Raw genomic sequence first — 18,954 nt, 5'->3', positions numbered from 1 at the left:
GTTCATCCATATTATTTCCAATTGTACTGTTTAGGCACCAACATGTCTAAACACAAGCTTTTGCTATCTGTTCACCTGTAGCATTTCTAATTCATAAGGATTTTTAAAACTAGAAATGGCCTCACTTTTAATTATGTAACAGGAACAAGAAATCCACCAGCACCAAAATTTTTAAAACTTAGATCTTTAGCGGCAGTCTTTAGAACACTTGCTATAGATTTAAAAGTAATCAATTGTTAAAGCATGCACAAAGTTTAAGAATGAATAAAAACCACAACTGACAAATATGTTGGTTAACATTCCAAACATGTATAACCAATGAACATGGCCTAAGGTTTTTTTTTATTGGTATTCACTTCAGTAACTTGAATCCACAGATATAAGCAGTATATAACCAGAAAGTTACAAGTAAACACAAATTATACATGCAAATTTCTGTTCACAAAGGTCACATGTGCAGGTACATGAATTAGAAGCGTGCATCTAGGATTATGGCCAAACTGTTTTTAAAATGCAGAAATGTAAAATTACATCTTGAAAATATGAAGAGATGGTCTACACACTTCAAAAATTAAATGTTGCTTATACCAGAGATGTATGACAATTATGGGATTCAAGTGACAAGCAATAAGATCTCAAAAATTAATACTGGTCAAAGAGAACAGGAATATTTTTACATTTCACTGAAAATACATTGACTACTAGAATACAAAATCTAGCAGGAACTCAGGGAAAAAAATTACAAAATCTAAAGCCAATTACTTAATATTTCTTATTACCTAAACAACAGCATGACATCAACAGAAAACTGCACCTGCATCTGAATTGCCAATCTCACATTAATGAAGTTCTCCAAAAACGAAATGCACCAAAACAGGTTCAAACTCCAAATGAAAAGTCTGCAAGGCTCAGGTTAAAACATGGAATGTTTCAGATGAAAGTAATAAAAATACTATTGGTTTTGTTCTTTATTGAATGGAACAAAATGTTGACATTTTTTTGAAACTTGGAACTACTAAATTTCATTTTTCCAAATGGTTCTACATTTTTTTCTTAGTGGTGCAAGTTGTCTTAAGTATTAGCTTACAAAGTCAATCTCTACAAAGTACTTCAGTCTGTTGCCATTCTGATAAAACAAAAACTATTCATTAACTTAACTGTATGCATTTTTTTTTTGCTATAACACTTAACACATGAACAGACATCTATTATTTCTCCACTAAAACAAAAGAGTACAATAATTTTCTTCTAACTATCAGTACTGTATTTAAAAAAGGTTAACATTAAAAACAAAGAACCATTATTTTCTTTGAAATCATTTAATCTTCTTGCACTTCTTAAGTTTCCTTCTTCTGTCTGCGTTCTTCTGCCAATTTATTCAGAAATTTCTAAAAAGAAAAAGAATTACAGCAATTAAGTCACCTAAGAGAAACATGGCAAAATAGATTACTTCCAAAATAAAATATCCTATATATCCAAGTTTAGGGACTTAAACAAAAAATGAGTATTTCAAATGTTATAATTAACCCTAATTTTTTTTTTTTTTTTTTTTTTTTTGAGACGGAGTTTCGCTCTCGTTACCCAGGCTGGAGTGCAATGGCGCGATCTCGGCTCACCGCAACCTCCGCCTCCTGGGTTCAGGCAATTCTCCTGCCTCAGCCTCCTGAGTAGCTGGGATTACAGGCACGTGCCACCATGCCCAGCTAATTTTTTGTAGTTTTAGTAGAGACGGGGTTTCACCATGTTGACCAGGATGGTCTCGATCTCTTGAACTCGTGATCCACCTGCCTCGGCCTCCCAAAGTGCTGGGATTACAGGTGTGAGCCACCGCGCCCGGCCCTAATTAACCCTAATTTTTAGCGATGACAAAACAAACACCACAGTCACAATGAACTGACACTATCCCCAAGAACAACTATTAGTTTAAATGACATGCATTTTTATTCAATTTTTTTTTTTTTTTTTTTTTGAGACAGAGTCTCATTCTGTTGCCCAGGCTAGAGTACCGTGGCATGATCTCAGCACACTGCAACCTCCACCAGCCAGGTTCAAGCAATTCCCTGCATCAGCCTCCCGAGTAACTGGGATTACAGGTAAGCGCCACCACGCCCAGCTAATTTTTTTGTACTTTTGGTAGAGATGTGGTTTCACCATGTTGGCCATGCTGGTCTCAAACTCCTGACCTCAGGTGATCTGCCCACCTTGGCCTCCCAAAGTGCTGGGATTACAGGCATGAGCTACCACGTCCGGCCTCAATGCACTATTTGTTAAATCAGCTGAACAAATGTTTTCTTGCAAAGCCAGTAGTATATATTTTGGACTCATTGAGCCATTCAGTCTTTCTTGCAATGACTCAATCCAGCACTCAGTTATAAACTAAAATAAATATAGATGACACATAAATGATTATGGCTGTGGGTTCTAGTAAAACCTTACAAAAGCAGATAAATGAGCCACAAGTGCCGCTCACTGAACCCTGCCATAAAACCTGTGACTTCTAGAGTCTCTAGACACCGGAGCACCGTTAAAACACTAATGAAAATATAAAAGACATATTCAAAAATCTAATCTAAAATTTCCAAAGTTTCTTTCCATCTCATTGGAATTTATCAACTTTATATAGTTAATGGAAAACAATAAGAATTAAAAGCCATTATATCCTTTAAGGAAAATAAAAAACAAAACCCACAAAACATCTAGTTAAGAAATGATCAGTTCTAGCCCAACCAACATGGTGAAATCCTGCCTCTACTAAAAATACAAAAATCAGCCAGGTATGGTGGTGTGTGCCTGTAATCCCAGGTACTCAGGAGGCTGAGGCAGGAGAATTGCTTGAACCCAGGAGGCGGAGATTACAGTGAGCTGAGATCACACCACTGCACTCCAGCATGGGTGACTGAGCAAGACTCCGTCTCCAAAAAAAAAAAAAGTATCAATTTACCATTAGCAAGTTACTGTATTGCTTAATAGTAAAGTTTCTTTAAAATATAAAGACATAATAAAAGAAGCCACAAGCACCTGGCAATCTTTTATATTTCCATATCCTTCTTGGCAATACATAGAGTTTTTGACCCCAAACAGCTTAAAAACAAAGCAGATAAAAATACTTGTACTACGTTGGTGCTACAACTGCAAATAACCACCATTCTTTCTTCATATACAGATGGTAAGAGACATACTAATGGCAAAAAGCTGTTATATTTTTTTAAAAAAAGTGATACACAGCCAAGAACCTGAATCATTTCCAAAATTAAAAGATTACATTTAACCATTTAGTCAACAGAGAACATGTCTAATGATTGAATAACTAGTTAACTTATTATAAGAGGTGTGAAAACCCAAGGTATCTACAATTAAGTTGTTTAGTAACTACTTTTAAGCTTCAGTCACTATTTCAACAGATAGTCCAAAGAAGCTGATAATTACAAAACAAATTTCAATGTATCTCAGTAGGAATTTTTTTTTTTTTTGAGATGGAATCTCACTTTATTGCCCAGGCTGGAGTGCAGACACGATCTCCGCTCACTGCAACCTCTGCCACGTGGGTTCAAGCTATTCTCCTGCTTCAGCCTCCTGAGAATCTGAGATTAGTGGCAGCTGCCACTATGCCTGATGCCTGGCTCATTTCTGGAATTTTAGTAGGGATAGGCTTTCACCATCTTGGCCAGGCTGGTCTTGAACTCCTGACTTCATGATCCACCCACCTCAGCCTCCTGTAAGTGCTGGGATTACAGGTGTGAGTCACTGCACCGGGCCAGGAATTATTCTTTAGTGATGTTGTGGTTTATGTATTTACGCTTTTGATCTTTATATACTTTTGGTCATAAAAATAACTGAAATGTCACTATTAATAATGTCAATGTTAAAAATTATTTAATGCAAATGGACATGCCACTTTTAGTATTCAGACTCCCAGCAACTTCCAAATTACAAAGTATAGCCCAACAACAATTTAAGAGTACCTGGATAATTCTATCACATAATTTATCACATGGTTAGAAAACAGTAAATTGTTACATAATAAGGGTAAACTGACAAGAGGCTCAATAGATGTTTCGATAATCCATCAATAAAGAAATAAGGACAGGCACAGTGGCTCACGCCTGTAATACCAGCACTTTAGGAGGTCAAGGCAGGTGGATCACGAGGGTCAAGAGATCGAGACCATCCTGACCAACATGGTGAAATCCCATTAAAACTACAAAGATTAGCCAGGCATGTTGATGCATGCCTGTAGTCCAAGCTACTCTGGAGGCTGAGGCAGAAGAGAATCCAGGAGGCGGACGTTGCAGTGAGCCGCGATTGTGCCATTGCACTTCAGCTTGGTGTCAGAGCGAGATTCTGGAGGAAAGGAAAGGGGAGAGTAGAGGGAAGAGAGGAGAGGAAAGGAAGAGAAAGGGAAAGGCAAAGGAGCCAGGCGCGGTGGCTCATGCCTATAATCCCAGCACCTTGGTAGCCAAGACGATGGATCACCTGAGGTCAGAAGTTCAAGACCAGCCTGACCAACATGGAGAAACCCCATCGCTAATGAAAATACAAAATTAGCCGGGTGTGGTGGTGCATGCCTGTAATCCCAGCTACACGGGAGGCTGAGGAAGGAGAATTGCTTGAATCTGGGAGGCTGAGGTTGCAGTGAGCCAAAATTGTGCCATCGCACTCCAGCCTGGACAACAAGAACAAAACTCTGTCTCAAAATAAGGAAGGGAGAGGAAAGGAGAGGAGGGGAGGAGAGGGGAGGCTGGGAGCAGTGGCTCATCCCTGTAATCCCAGCACTCTGAGAGGCTGAGGCGGGTGGATTACCTGAGGTCAGGAGTTCAAGACCAGCCTGGCCAACCTGGTGAAACCTCATCTCTACTAAAAATACAAAAATTAGCTGGGTGTGCTGGTGCATGCCTGTAATTAATTTCAGCTACTCAGGAGGCTGAGGCAGGAGAATCTCTTGAATCTGGGAGGCAGAGTTTTTAGGGAGCAGAGATTGCTCCATTATACTCCAACCTGGGTGACAACAGTAAAACTCTGTCTCAAAAATATATAAATAAGAGATAAATAGATAAAATGAAAGAAAGAAAGAAAAGTTATCTTCAGGATAAAGCACTGCACTGAGTCTAGAGAGAACACTATACACATTTTACTTATATATCCCATTTATTTCTGTAAGTTGTTTTCACCAAAGAACTCTCCTCTTTTACATTGAGTCTTACCTTTAATTTCTGATAATGAGGAAGGCTGCTGCAGTGAGTATTCTTTGCAACTTCTTCATTTGTATAAAAGAGTGAACACAGCTTACAGTAAAACCCTGTTTTAGGTATCACATAGTCTATACCTAGAAACACAAACATACATTCTTACAAATTAAACTGTAAGATTTTATTTAGTATTCACAATTTTTAACCTGTCAACATAATTTAAGTGAGACACGTTGTGAAAAGTCCAATACACCCTAAGATAAAAATCAGAAACAAAACCAGAATCATATTTTGCTATTACCTAATTGATGTTTGAGGTCCCACCTAACTGTATTCTTAAAAAGAAATATAATACAGAAAAACAAAAGAAAAAGCACATGCAATTTGCAGGATATTTTATGAGAAGAAAAGGGAACATATTGTGGAATGACAACATAAAACAATACCATATCAGAGAGATGCATAAGAGGAAAAGATAATGTATCAATTAAGATTTATAAATTGTTTCCCATAGAAACGAAGCAAATTTAAAATGCTATCACAGTTTATGTAAGACTAACTTTAAAATCTTATTTTAAAACCTAAGAGTTTGTTTTGGGGAGATAGAGAAAGGCGAAGAACAAAAGATTTAAATCTCACCAACAGGAACGTTGGGCTGATATGGTCCAATTCTATACTCATCTGGTATTGTATAGTCCTCCTTGTTCTCATCACTTTGACCATCTGCATTTTCATTTGTATCTTTGTTGGGATCATCAGCATTCTCAGCAGATTCAGCACCTGGTTCTGTGTTTTCCTCATTTTTAATTCCGTTTTCCAACGCTGCTTCGTTTTCTTGATCAAGTTCCTCGATCTTGTCCACCTTAATTTCAACCAAACCATCATCATTTTTGTCACCAGATTTAAATGTCATGCCCGATTTACGAAGTTTCTGAAGTTCCGAATCGTCCTCATCACCAACCTCATCTAGAGTGACAAAACCTTCCATACTCCCTGGGAAACGACGCTGTTAAGAAAGACAAATTTACTCTGCAACAATTATCCTGCAGCATCCCTTCTGTTTGCTTTACTTGAAGGGAATAGGATAGCGTCTTTGTCTTTATTCATTTGGTCAAAATAGTGACTTCTTCCTTTCTCTCAAAAATGTACTGTTAATTTGAAAAATAATTTAGCTTATAAAGCTAAAAAATGGAAGGTCTGCCTCACACAAAGAGCAGAAATTAAATAAGGATATTCATATTTTACCTTTTCTGACACTATAATGCTGCTAGGGAAATGTGTAAAAAATCTGATTTGGTAGAAGTTGAGCAATGTCCTTTGTAAGACAGTATATTACAATATACCTACTCTTTAGAGCAAACACTCAGTTTGAAATAGTGTAATGGTTAAAAAAACAAGCTCTGGGCCGGGCACAGTGGCTCACACCTGTAATTCCAGCACTTTGGGAGGCTGAGGCAGGCAGATCAGATCGCCTGAGGTCAGGAGTTAAAGACCAGCCAGGCCAACATGGAGAAACCCCATCTCTACTAAAAATACAAAACTTAGCTGGGTGGGCGCCTGTAATCCCAGGTACTTGAGAGGCAGAGGTTGCAGTGAACCGAGATGAAGCCGCCGCACTCCAGCTTGGGGGACAGAGCAAGATTCCCTCTCAAAAAAAACAACAAAAAAACCCCACAACTCTGAAGAATGACTGCCTAGGTCTAAATTTTGGCTCTGTGTCTTATAAGCAGTATGGGATTATTTAACTTCTCCATACTTCAATTTCCTCATTTATGGAACGGAGATAACAGTATGAACTGCATATGGTTATTCTGAGGATTAAATTAATAAATGTGTATATATAAAGAATTTACAAAAATGTATGGCATTGAATGTCATAAATGCCAGTAATTATTAGCTTTTACAAATGTAAACATAATGATTGGCTCTAGTTAGAAAAACAAATGAAGTTACTTGACCAAGCCATCAAACAAAAACCCAGAGGTAAATATTGGTTTTGAGTTGAATGTTGCATAAAAGAAACCAATGGAATTGGAATAGGATGGCAAAAATCTCATTTCACTCTACTTTTTTTTATCTTGAGACAGAGTCTCGCTCTGTCACCCATCTTCTCTCTGTCACCCAGGCTGGAGTGCAGTGGTGTGATCTCAGCTAACTGTAACTTCTGCTTCCTGGTTTCAAGCAATTCTCCTGCCTCAGTGTTCCAAGTAGCTGCTACAGGCGTGTGCCACCATACCCCGATAGTTTTCTATTTTTAGCAGAGAGGAGGTTTCACCATGGTGGTCGTGAATTTGTGGCCTCAAGGGATCTACCAGGCCTCCCAAAGTGCTGGCATTAGAGGCATTGAGCCTCCTTGCCTGGCTCACTCCAACATTCAAGAGCCATTAAACACAAGGAGTTTGCCTCAAAGGCATTTTAATGCCCTACTTCTTAAGCTAGGCAGTCAGCACAATGAGGGTCCTTTTGTTTTACTGTTCCTTATGCCATGTGTGTATTTTTATATTTATATTCACTTTATATGTGGCTTCTAAATGACTTATAAGTTCAAATACAATTGTTTTAAAAAGTACTCAATTATCTGACCAGGGCTACATTTCTCAAATAGGAAAAATTATTTAATCATTTTTGAATGAGAGGCAAAAGTTTGAACTATCTTGGGCCAGTTAACTTAGTGCAATCTCTTGTCCTATTTATTTTTTTTAAAGCTACACTCTAAGGCTGCCTCACTATATACTACCACTACAATACAGAAGCATATGTACTTTGAGTCTTTCTCCCTCATTTTTACTAAAAATTTCCTCTTTGAGCTGGTATTTTTTGCCAACTATAATACAATGCCTTATTTACTTATTGCAGAGTTTAGATTAAAATGCTTACATTCTGGTTCATATTTGATTTATTTTCTAATTTAAATCGTGTAATTCCCCTTATCTCACCCTGCTTAGGTAAATAACTTGAAACACTGATCAGATCTAATGTTCTATTAAAACAAATCAGTATTAAATCTTTACCTTTTTAAGTTTTTTCTTTGCTGTTGCTGAAGCACTTGTATCTTTTTTCATAGCTTTATCTGAAGATTCCTTTTTCCCATCAGAAGTCACATCACCTAAATTAGCAAGATCGGCCTCATCTCCCACTGAACTGCCACTTTCTAGCAGTGCTGCTGCTTCTTCTTCATCTACAAGTAGCTCATCTTCAGATTCAAGAAGCATATTAGGTTCCTGCTCTGTCTGGTCATCCTTTGTGTCTTTCTCACCATCGTCACCGGACTTCTCTTCTTGTTCTTTACCTTCAGTTGAACTTTCAGTCTTCTGGGAACCATCAGTCTTAGATTTCTTATCACTTGGAGATTCTTTGCCATCTGGAGAGTAAGATCTTTTCCTGAAATCAAAAACACACACCACAATTTATTTGTCGTTTGAAAAAGTAAAGTTGAATATACTCACACATCTGAAAAAAAAAAAAAAAAAATGAAATTACCGGGATTTATCTTTTTTCAGTAAATCAATGCCTCTGTTGGGAATCTAAAAGACAAAAGTTTTGCAGAAGTTAAATAAATGTATTAAAATATATTCATTTGCAGAATACACAAATATCCAGTGAATTAATAATTGGAGACAAACCATATAATCAACTCAGTTTATTCATCCCCATAAACATATCTGAGAACCTAAGCTGCCTACAGTCATTCATTCATCATTATGACCATAGTCAGAGAAGTGAAAAATAAAACATTGTGGTAGCAGAACCCTATGAAACCCTTAAAAAGGTAAGAGCAATGAAGGTGTCTCCTTTAGGGAAGACTAGTTTAAAAACTTCTGCTATTAAAGACCAGAAAAAAAAGGTTGTTCTTTTTCAATTATTTATTTATTTCAATAGGTTTATCTCTTTCAATAAACCTACATTTCAATAATCCTGTATTTTTAGCACACAAAAGTATTTAGAAGAATGTTGTGGCTTTAAATACATAAAAACAGACTTTTAAATGGTAACAAATGAAGTACTACATACCCTCAGTACCAGTTTTTTATATTTCTCAGACAGGTCAACCTTCACACATCTCCCCTGAAACCAAAGGGCTTTTTTCAAACAATGGTCAACCATTGCCATTGCATCTTCTCTTGTCTCCATCTCAATAAAAGCCTAAAAAAAAAAGGAAAAAAGAAAAGAAACCACAAAGCACATTATATTTTACAAAATTGTATAAAACCTTATTTATTCTACCTACTGGTTAAAAATTTTTAATTAGTTGTTTTTTTTTTTTTTTTTTTGAGACAGGGTCTTGTGTCACCCAAGCTGGAATACAATGGCACAATCTTGGTTCACTGCAACCTAGATATCCTGGGCCCAAGCAATCCTCCCACCTCAGCCCCCCAGTAGCTAGGACTACAGCCATGCACCACCATGCCTGGCTAATTTTTTGTAGAGATGGATTTTCACCATGTTGCCCTGACTGGTCTCGAGTTCCTAGACTCAGGCGATCCTCCTGCCTCGGCCTCCCCAAGTACTGAGATTGTAGTGAGCCAAGATGGTGCCAATGCACTCCAGCCTGGGCAACAGAGCGAGGCTCCATATCAAAAAAAACCAAAAAACGAAAAAAACAAAAAACCCCCCAAACTGTCAGATTTACAAAATCCCCAAGAATCACCATAGTGCCAAATACCAAATCATCTATACAGACTCTTTCTGCAAGAAAGTAATAAGCTTAGAAAATATTAAAACACTGTAAGAAAGATAAAGTCTGGAAGGACACAAACTTGAATTGTTGAATTACAAAAGTGTTTAAGACAAAGAAAGATAAATACAAAAGATGTTCTCCTCCCCCACCTTTTTTCTTTTTTTGTGCTGGGATTACAGGCATGAGCCACCACGCCCAGCCCCATACTGAAAAATCTTAAATCATTTTGACAAATTGTCTTCTCTAGAACTTCCTTATGTATATTACCTGACTTTTCATCCTCATCAATATGTAATTCTTTATTTTCCCATAGGGCTCAGCAAGCTTGAGGACAGCACTGTCAGAATACCCAGAATGAGGCAAATTGCTGAGATGTATCACACGTCCAAGCTCTTGCTTTTGATCAAACTTCTGATCTGGCTTTCCTTCAGGTTTCTTTAATAACAACAAAAGGACAGATGTGCAGTAATAATTAGTCAACAGTTTAGAATATCCTAGTTTTTACCAATTATTTTATTTTTATAGGCACAAGGTCTTGCTACGTTGCCCAGGCTAAACTCCCGAGCCTCAGGCAATCCTTCTCACCTTGGCCTCCCAAGGTGCTAGGATTACAGGTGTAAGCCACCACACCCGGCCTCAGCAGTAATGTTAAATAACCAAAGTTAATAAATATTGAAATTATTTATTAAACTGATACACAGCTTGAAAAAAATAAACATTACCTTTATTCTTTTATACTTCTGGGATAAATGAACTCTCACTGGCTTGCCAAATACTAACGCTGGTGTGGTTGTATAATAATCCACCGCGGCCTGAGCATCCTCTGTGGTTGCCATTTCAATAAATGCCTGAAATTGTACAAAAAATTACTTCATTATTTTTTCCAATCAGCCTTTTCACATTGAACTAAATTTTTTTTCTATAAAAAACCACTGCCCTAAATCTTTCCAGATATATTTAATCACTAAATAGGAAATACTTTAAAGAATGAAAAAATATGGCGATTCCTCAAGGACCTAGAAATAGAAATTCCATTTGACCCAGCAATCCCATTACTGGGTATATATCCAAAGGATTATATATCGTTCTACTATAAGGACACATGCACATGAATGTTCATTGCAGCACAGTTTACAATAGCAAAGACCTGGAACCAACCCAAATGCCCATCAATGATAGACTGGACAGGAAAAATGTGGCACATATCCACCATGGAATATTATGCAGCCATCAAAAACGATGCGTTCGCGTCCTTTGTAGGGACATGGATGAACCTGGAAACCATCATTCTCAGCAAACTGACACAAGAACACAAAATTAAACATTGCATGTTCTCACTCATAGACGGGTGTTGAACAATGGGAACACATGGACACAGGGAGGGGAGCACTATACACTGGGGTCTGTTGGGGGGGAGTAGGGGGGACAGCGGGGGGTGGGGAGTTGGGGAGAGATAGCATGGGGAGAAATGTCACATATAGGTGAAGGGGAGGAAGGCAGCAAATCACACTGCCACGTATGCACCTATGCAACAATTTTGCATGTTTTTCACATGTACCCCAAAACCTAAAATGCAATAATAAAAAAAAAAGAATGAAAAAATAAAACAAAACAATGTTGGCCAGGCACAGTGGCTGAAGCCTGTAATCCCACCACTCTGGGAACCAAGGCAGGTGGATCATCTGACGTCAGGAGACTAGCATGGGCAACATTGTGAAACCCCATCTCTACTAAAAATACAATAATTAGCCAGTATGATGGTGGGCGACTGTACTCCCAACTACTCGGAAGGCTGAGGCAGGAGAATCATTTGAGCTGGGGAGGCCGAGTCCATTGAGCCAAGATCGTGCCACTGCACTCTAGCCTGGGAGACAGAGCAAGACTCCATCTCCCAAAACAAAGAAACAAAATAAAACTCCAAAAAAAACAATGTTGCCAATTTACTGTTTTATTATAAAGGCTACCTCACATTAGTCATTCTACTGCATTACTTTATCATTTACTATGCCTACTGGACTAAAAATAATGACTTAACACCATCATTTTGGTATAAATCTGATATGGCTTTCCACAGAATTTTCCTTTTACAGCTCTTACAGTAGTATAAGAACAATTACTATCTAAGGATCATAGTCTATAAATTTATAATAATCCATTAGTATTCTAATTATTACTGACATTTATCAACTACTGGCCTTTTCTTCTACTACATTCCATATTTGATAAATTTAAGATTACCTTGAGTTTTATTTTTCTAATACAAAATCATTTCATTCTTTTTTGTTTTTTGAGACGGAGTCTTGCACTGTCACCCAGGCTGTAGTGCAGTGGTGCGATCTGTGCTCACTGCAATCTCCGCGTCCTGGGTTCAAGCAATTCTCCTGCCTCAGCTCCCGAGTAGCTGGGACTACAGGTGTGCGCCACCATACCAAGCTAATTTTTTGTATTTTTAAAAATAGAGATGGGGTTTCACCATGTTGGCCAGTATGGTCTTGATCTCCTGACCTTGTGATCTGCCCGCTTCCGCCTCCACCTCCCAAAGTGCTGGGATTACAGGCGTGAGCCACCTCTCTCGGCCAAAATCATTTAACTCCTATAGAAAATATATTAGTGGTATGAATAAATGAATAATACCATTATTTCTACTCATACCTCATTAATTTTATTTAGAATCAGATGATTTGAAATGACTCCAAATGGTTCCACCAGCTGTAATAGCTGATATCTCAAGTTTTTCCCTCGTTGAAAATCCATGATGTGAACAACTCTGCTAGTTTCCTATCCGTTAGAGGAAAAGAAACAAGCAATTAGGTCTCTTTAAAGCAACATAAAACCAGTTATACATTAGAACTTTTTATAATCTACAATTAACCAGAAGAGAGTAAGTAAAATAACAACTGGCAACATTCTAGAGAATTTTAAAACTACACATTAAACATTACTGAACTAAGTTCTGACCATAACCAAATTGTTAAACTACTCCAAAGTGTCAAAACATAGTCTCTGCAGTGATTTTTAAATTAAATATCATACACATAACTGGACAGCAAACCTTCTAAAATGCTAAATCAAGGTGAGCTCACTGGATATGGGCAGATAAAATTTAATTAAAGTTTTAATTATTATCAAAGTCATATAAAAACCTGATGGTTTTCAAACTATAGCAATCTTCCTATATGGACCATAAAACAGATTCAACTAGTAAGGATTTAAGGCAAATGATATTCCTCCAAATTGTAAATACATCAAAAGCAAAAGCTTTATTACTGACCACTCTGCCTTTTTGCATGTGTCTAGGTCCCTGCAGGTTTCCATTTCCAGCACCTTTATGGGAGGAGAAAGTTTTCAGTCTTGTAATCAATACATTTGCTTAAAAAAACAATTTACTGAAAAACACACATCTTCCAAACACAAATGAAAAGCTCTTACGAATACATGATTACCATCACTTTTCATGCAATGTTACTTCTCAGTAGTAATATTTGAATGAGGCTTCTTTCACCTACAATCATTGCCTTTAATTTTCAGTAAGGGGCTGGGCATAGTGGTTTACACACCTCTAATCCCAGCACTTTGGGAAGCTGAGGCCAATGGATCATTTGAGGCCAGGAGTTTGAGACGAGCCTGGGCAACAGAAAAATCCCTGTCTCAACCAAAAATACAGAAATTAGCCGGGTGTGGTGGCACGCGTCTATAATCCCATTTACTTGGGAAAGGCTGAAGCATGAGAATTGCTTGAACCCGAGAGGCAGAGATTGCAGTGAGCCAAGATCACACCATTACACTCCAGCCTAGGTGACAGAGTGACACTCTGTCTCTAATACATAAATATGTAAAAATTTTTGGCCAGGCAGTGGCTCATGCCTGTAATCCCAGCACTTTGGGAGGCTGAGGCGGGTGGATGGCCTGAGGCCAGGAGTTAGAGACCAGCCTGGCCAACATGGTGAAACCCCATCTCTACTAAAAATACAAAAATTAGCTGGGCCTGGTGGTGGGTGCCTGTAATCCCAGCCACTTTGGAGGCTGAGGCAGGAGAATCACTTGCACTTGGGAGGTAGAGCGGTTGCAGTGTGCCGAGATGGCGCCCTTGCACTCCAGCATGGGCAACAAGAGCGAAACTCCATCTCAAAAAAATAAATAAATAAAATAAAAATAAAAATGTTCAGTAAGAGCTACTTAGGGAAAAGTAACATGAATTTTATATAATTACCCAGATTTCCTCTTGGTCCAACTGCTGGTCCCCCAAGATGAAACGAGGGAGGTGGAGGTCCCAGAATTCCTGGTGCTGGATTTGTAGACTGCTGCAACATGAATGGATCACCCCTAAAGTAAAAACATAAAATATAAATCATGATAAAGAGGTCCATTGGAAATAATTAAAATTTAATTATTTCCAATAAAGCACCCCATGTATGACCACAACCACTTCAATCTTTCAGAGTATATGTGAAGTAACTAGGGAAAAGTCTACATTAACAATAAAAGAACACAAATTACTACATATATATTCTAAAAATTGTAAACCAAAGTGAATTTTATCAAACTCTCATTTTCAGTAAAGAAATTCTAAGAATATTTTGTTCATGAAATGTTGAAAGTTAAACCTGAATTCCTTACATTGATCTCCTTTACAAATGGTAGCTTAAAAAATTTAACTTACATTGTATGTCCTGTATCATTGTCAGGATTCCATTCTGGGTAGCTTTAAAAAGACCAGAAAATTAACTTTAAAATAAAACTGTCCTTTTCACAAAGCAGCCTTGTTTGGCCTCTAAAATAGAGATCATTTATTAGTAAAGATATCTGAGAGTCTAAGTGTTAGAAACATAGTTTTAAAGCATTTCATATAGATATTTCAAAAGAAAAATTTCCAAACTTCAAAATAATCCACATGAATGAGAATAAACTTGTTTCATATTGCTTGCAAATGTAGATAATGTTGAAATTAAGTTTTTCCTGTATTTGTTAAATTGTACAAAGTGTTGCACAAAGAATTAGAAATATGGGTTACATAGAAACAAGAATAGAGCACAGATTTCCCTTCTCCAATATTAATACCAAGAGCATAGCTGAGTTGTGACATTAGAAAGAAAGAACAGCCCCAACAGAGCTAAGCATATATGAAAATTACAACTCCAGTCAACAATGGACACTGTGTGCTCCTTAAGCAGGGAGTTTCCTTAGGAATTCCATTTCATGGTAGCAGCCTGAACTCAAAACCAAAGATCTCAAAAGCAAAAGAATACAACACCAAGGATTTTGTTGGACAACTATTTAGAATCTTTTAATAACCTACCCTTTTTTCTGTATCTTTTATATTTTTAGAGCACTTACTATTAAAAATGCTGTGAATCCACTGTATATATCAAATACTATCTTTCAACTATGTCTAGTAAAAATTCTTTCGATTTGTACAATGACCAATGTGTATGTATCCTAGAAATAATGTTAAATAACAAAATATCATTATTACTGCATCTAATATTCAATATGAAATTTCCAGATCTAAACATTTTACTTGTGAATAGTATTGCCCATACAGTACCACTATGTGATAATAACACTGTGGATATTAAAAGTAAATGATGAACTCCCAAAAACCAAGAATGGCTGATTCTGATTCACGATAAGGATGTTTTAAAGGTATTTCAAACTCCTACATTTCAAGAAGAAGCTGGCATCGACGACTGTGACTTGCTCCATTGATATGTTGACTCCACTCCTGCAGCAAAGTAAATTAGTAGAATTAACAAAAAATAAAGCTAAAATATTTTCATCTGAACCATTCAAATTCTAGGACATTAATGGCTATGCAGTATCATAGGCTGTACAAACACCTGCCATTCACTATATTGCATTGATTTAATTTAAAACCATTTCTCTGAATCCTTGAAGCTTGATCCTGCCCTCAAATACGCTATGCACATTCTTGGAAAAGCTGGATCACTTGCCAACATACTTAAGAGATTTGACAGAGAAAAGACATAGAGTTAATAAAGATCAAGAGTAGTAACTAACCTTGAGATCAGCAAGGCTTATTAATTTTTACTGTGGACCAAACTAAGTATTCACTGTATGGAAATAGAATTGCTATTTTATAGCACTCTGAATGAGGAAACATCCATGTTTATATCTACCTTTCTAGAAGATATATGCTATAAATGTGAACAATTAGTTTAAAAATAGAATCTTTTAGGCAAGGCACGATAGTTCATGCCTGTAATCCCAGCGCTTTGGGAGGCTGAGGTGGGTGAATCTTTTGAGACCAGGAGTTTGAGACCAGCCTAGTCAACGTGGTGAAACCCCACCTCTACAAAAAATACAAAACTTAGCCAGGCCTGGTGGTGCACGCCTGTAGTCCCAGCTACTTGGAAGGCAGAAGCAGGATTATCTCTTGAACACGGGAGGCAGATGTTGCAGTGAGCTGAGATTGCACCATCACACTCCAGCCTAGGTGACGAAGACTCCGTCTCAAAACAAAACAAAACAAAACAAAAACAAAAACTGTAATCACATCCAACTTTTGAGGATGTTTCAGGTTTACTACCTACTAAATACATAGTGAATGAAAAATACACATGATTAGCATTACCATAAAAAGCTAACATGATTCAACAGGAATGGCTTTTCTAGAAAATGAATCTCATTTATCAAAATATTAAACTCCCTTTATATTTCCCCAAAATAAAGAAGCAAATTTAAGAAATGCCTCTTTCCAAATTTAGGGAGGGAAACATAACATTCTATCACTATTCACTCTTTCAGAGTTTATTTTAAATTGAAAAAGTAACTCTTATTCAAATAAATTTCTTTTAGAAAAAAAAATACAGATATAAATGAGTTAAATTTTCAGGCAATGTAAGAAAGTAAGTTAGAAGAAGTGGGCTCTGCTGCTAGACTGCCTAGGTTCCATTCCCAAATTACAGAGATGTGAATCTTTGGCCTGTGTTATTTAAATTCACTGGGACAATAGTCTCATAGGGTTATTGTGAAAAGCAAATGAGTTAATAAAGGTAAACTGCTTATCAGACCCTTGCCAGGCACAGGGAACATACTAAAAAAAAAAGGCAAACTTACTGCACTGAATATAAAGCAGTCTTGTTTTCCTGCTTTACAACTATTATTGATGTTTCACAAATTCCCACAAATTGAGGTAATTCCTGTAACACCCACACTACCCAATACAATTATATTTAGAATATAAAACATGGTCAGGCAATGTGTTTTTAAAGGGGGCCATCTCACTGAGAGCTAAACTAAATTAAAGTACCAAATTACAAGATACATGCTTTCAAAAAGCTGCAGATTGGTATTTTATAAATGGAATCCAATTTAAAAAAACACACTGGTTTACATTTACATTACAAAAGTTTACATACATTCTTATGCTCTAGTAAAATTATCTAAAATCCTGTGAAAGGCCAGGTGTGGTGGTTCAAACCCATAGTCCCAGCACTTTGGGAGGCAGAGGTGGGAGGATCACCTGAGGTCAGGAGTTCAAAACCAACCTGGCCAACATGTTGAAACCATCTCTATTAAAAATACAAAAATTGGCTGGGCATAGTGGCTCACGTCAGTAATCCCAGCATTTTGGGAAGCAGAGGTGGGTGGATTACAAGGTCAGGAGAGTTCAAGACAAGCCTGGCCAATATAGTAAAACCCCATCTCCACTAAAAACACAATAAATTAGCCAGGCATGGTGGCGGGCACCTATAATCCCAGCTACTCGGGAGGCTGAGGCAGGAGAATTGCTTGAACCTGGGAGGCAGACGTTGTAGTGAACCGAAATCGTGTCATTGCACTCCAGCCCAGGCAACAGTGCAAAACTCTGTCCAAAAAAAAAAATTAGCCAGGTATGCTGGCGGGTACTGGTAATCCCAGCTACTTGTGAGGCTGAGGCAGGAGAATCACTTGAACCTGGGGGCAGAAATTGCAGTGAGCCAAGATTGTGCCATTGCACTACAGTCTGGCGAAATAAAATAAAATCCTGTGAAAGAACTAAGATGGAACTCATCCAAATAGAATAATACCTTTGAAAAAAAAAAAAGAATAGTACCTTCCTTAAAATGTTGGAAGCTATAAACTACTATTTCCATGTCTCTCAAGCTAGATTGTTTTTAAAATAATGGCTAATAGCTAAGGAACTCAAGATCTCTCCAGCTGGCTCTACAATCAGCTATTTGGGATATCTAAAGTTTCAACTGTAAAGTAACAGACCACTGACTTGTTGGAGACCATTTTTTTTTTTTTTTTTTTTTTTTTGAGATGGAGTTTCACTCTTATTACCCAGGCTGGAGTGCAATGGTGCGATCTTGGCTCACCGCAACCTCCGCCTCCCGAGTTCAGGCAATTCTCCTGCCTCAGCCTCCTGAGTAGCTGGGATTACAGGCACGCGCCACCATGCCCAGCTAATTTTTTGTATTTTTAGTAGAGACGGGGTTTCACCATGTTGACCAGGATGGATGGAGACCATTTTTTAAATGGCTGTAAAGGCCAGGCACAGTAGCTCATGCATATAATCCCAGCACTCTGGAAGGCCAAGGCAGGTGCATCACTTGAGCCCAGCACTTTGAGAGCAGGACGGGCAATAGTGAAACCTGATGTCTATTAAAAAAAAAAAAAAAAAAAGCTGGGCATGGTGGAGCGAGCCTAGCTTGAGCCTGGGTGGTGGAGGTTGCAGTGAGCAGAGATCATGTAACTGCACTCCAGCATGGGTGACAAAGCAAGATCCTTTCTCAATAAAATAAAAATACATAGTAAAAGAAAATAAAAATGGCTGTAAGCCAGAGGAGCCACAGGTAAAGTTCACAAAATTTAGAAGCCTTGGCTGGACGTGGCACTCAGGCTTGTAATCCCAGCACTTTGGGATGCCAAGGCAGGAGAATCACCTGAGGTCAGGAGTTGGGACACCAGCCTGGCCAAGACAGTGAAATCCTGTCTCTACTGAAAATACAAAAAAATCAGCTGGGCATGGTGATGCACGCCTGTCAGATATTTGGAAGGCTGAGGCAAGAGAACTGCTTGAACCCGAAAGGCAAAGGCTGCAGTGAACCAAGATCATGCCATTGCACTCCAGCTTGGGCGACACAG

At 37.8% G+C, this 18,954-nt stretch overlaps 1 protein-coding gene across 4 annotated transcripts in view; it reads right to left on the bottom strand.

Annotated features, from left to right (window-relative positions):
• Positions 1 to 289: 289 nt before the first annotated feature.
• MATR3 (matrin 3) overlaps positions 290 to 18,954 on the bottom strand; it is a 42,652-nt gene continuing 23,987 nt past the window's right edge. For 2 of the 4 annotated variants that reach the window (XM_064366366.1, XM_012474542.2), the window contains 13 exons: positions 15,525 to 15,586; positions 14,525 to 14,566; positions 14,075 to 14,187; positions 13,136 to 13,188; positions 12,517 to 12,642; positions 10,587 to 10,712; positions 10,132 to 10,299; positions 9,198 to 9,329; positions 8,667 to 8,710; positions 8,198 to 8,567; positions 5,826 to 6,192; positions 5,202 to 5,323; positions 290 to 1,388 (listed from right to left, as the gene is read on the bottom strand). In XM_064366366.1, the coding sequence (XP_064222436.1) occupies positions 1,338 to 1,388; positions 5,202 to 5,323; positions 5,826 to 6,192; positions 8,198 to 8,567; positions 8,667 to 8,710; positions 9,198 to 9,329; positions 10,132 to 10,299; positions 10,587 to 10,712; positions 12,517 to 12,642; positions 13,136 to 13,188; positions 14,075 to 14,187; positions 14,525 to 14,526 (1,674 nt within the window). In that variant the 5' untranslated portion in view covers positions 14,527 to 14,566; positions 15,525 to 15,586 and the 3' untranslated portion in view covers positions 290 to 1,337. The remainder of the gene's footprint in view (positions 1,389 to 5,201; positions 5,324 to 5,825; positions 6,193 to 8,197; positions 8,568 to 8,666; positions 8,711 to 9,197; positions 9,330 to 10,131; positions 10,300 to 10,586; positions 10,713 to 12,516; positions 12,643 to 13,135; positions 13,189 to 14,074; positions 14,188 to 14,524; positions 14,567 to 15,524; positions 15,587 to 18,954) is intronic. The other 2 variants (XM_012474693.2, XM_064366365.1) reach the window with 2 other exon arrangements.

This window comes from Aotus nancymaae, unplaced genomic scaffold (assembly GCF_030222135.1).
Source record: "Aotus nancymaae isolate 86718 unplaced genomic scaffold, 86718_ANA_hifiasm-v0.15.2.pri h1tg000064l_1, whole genome shotgun sequence".
NCBI lineage: Eukaryota > Metazoa > Chordata > Mammalia > Primates > Aotidae > Aotus > Aotus nancymaae.
Note: the sequence above shows the minus strand (reverse complement) of the source record. Positions and strands in the feature narration are given on the sequence as shown.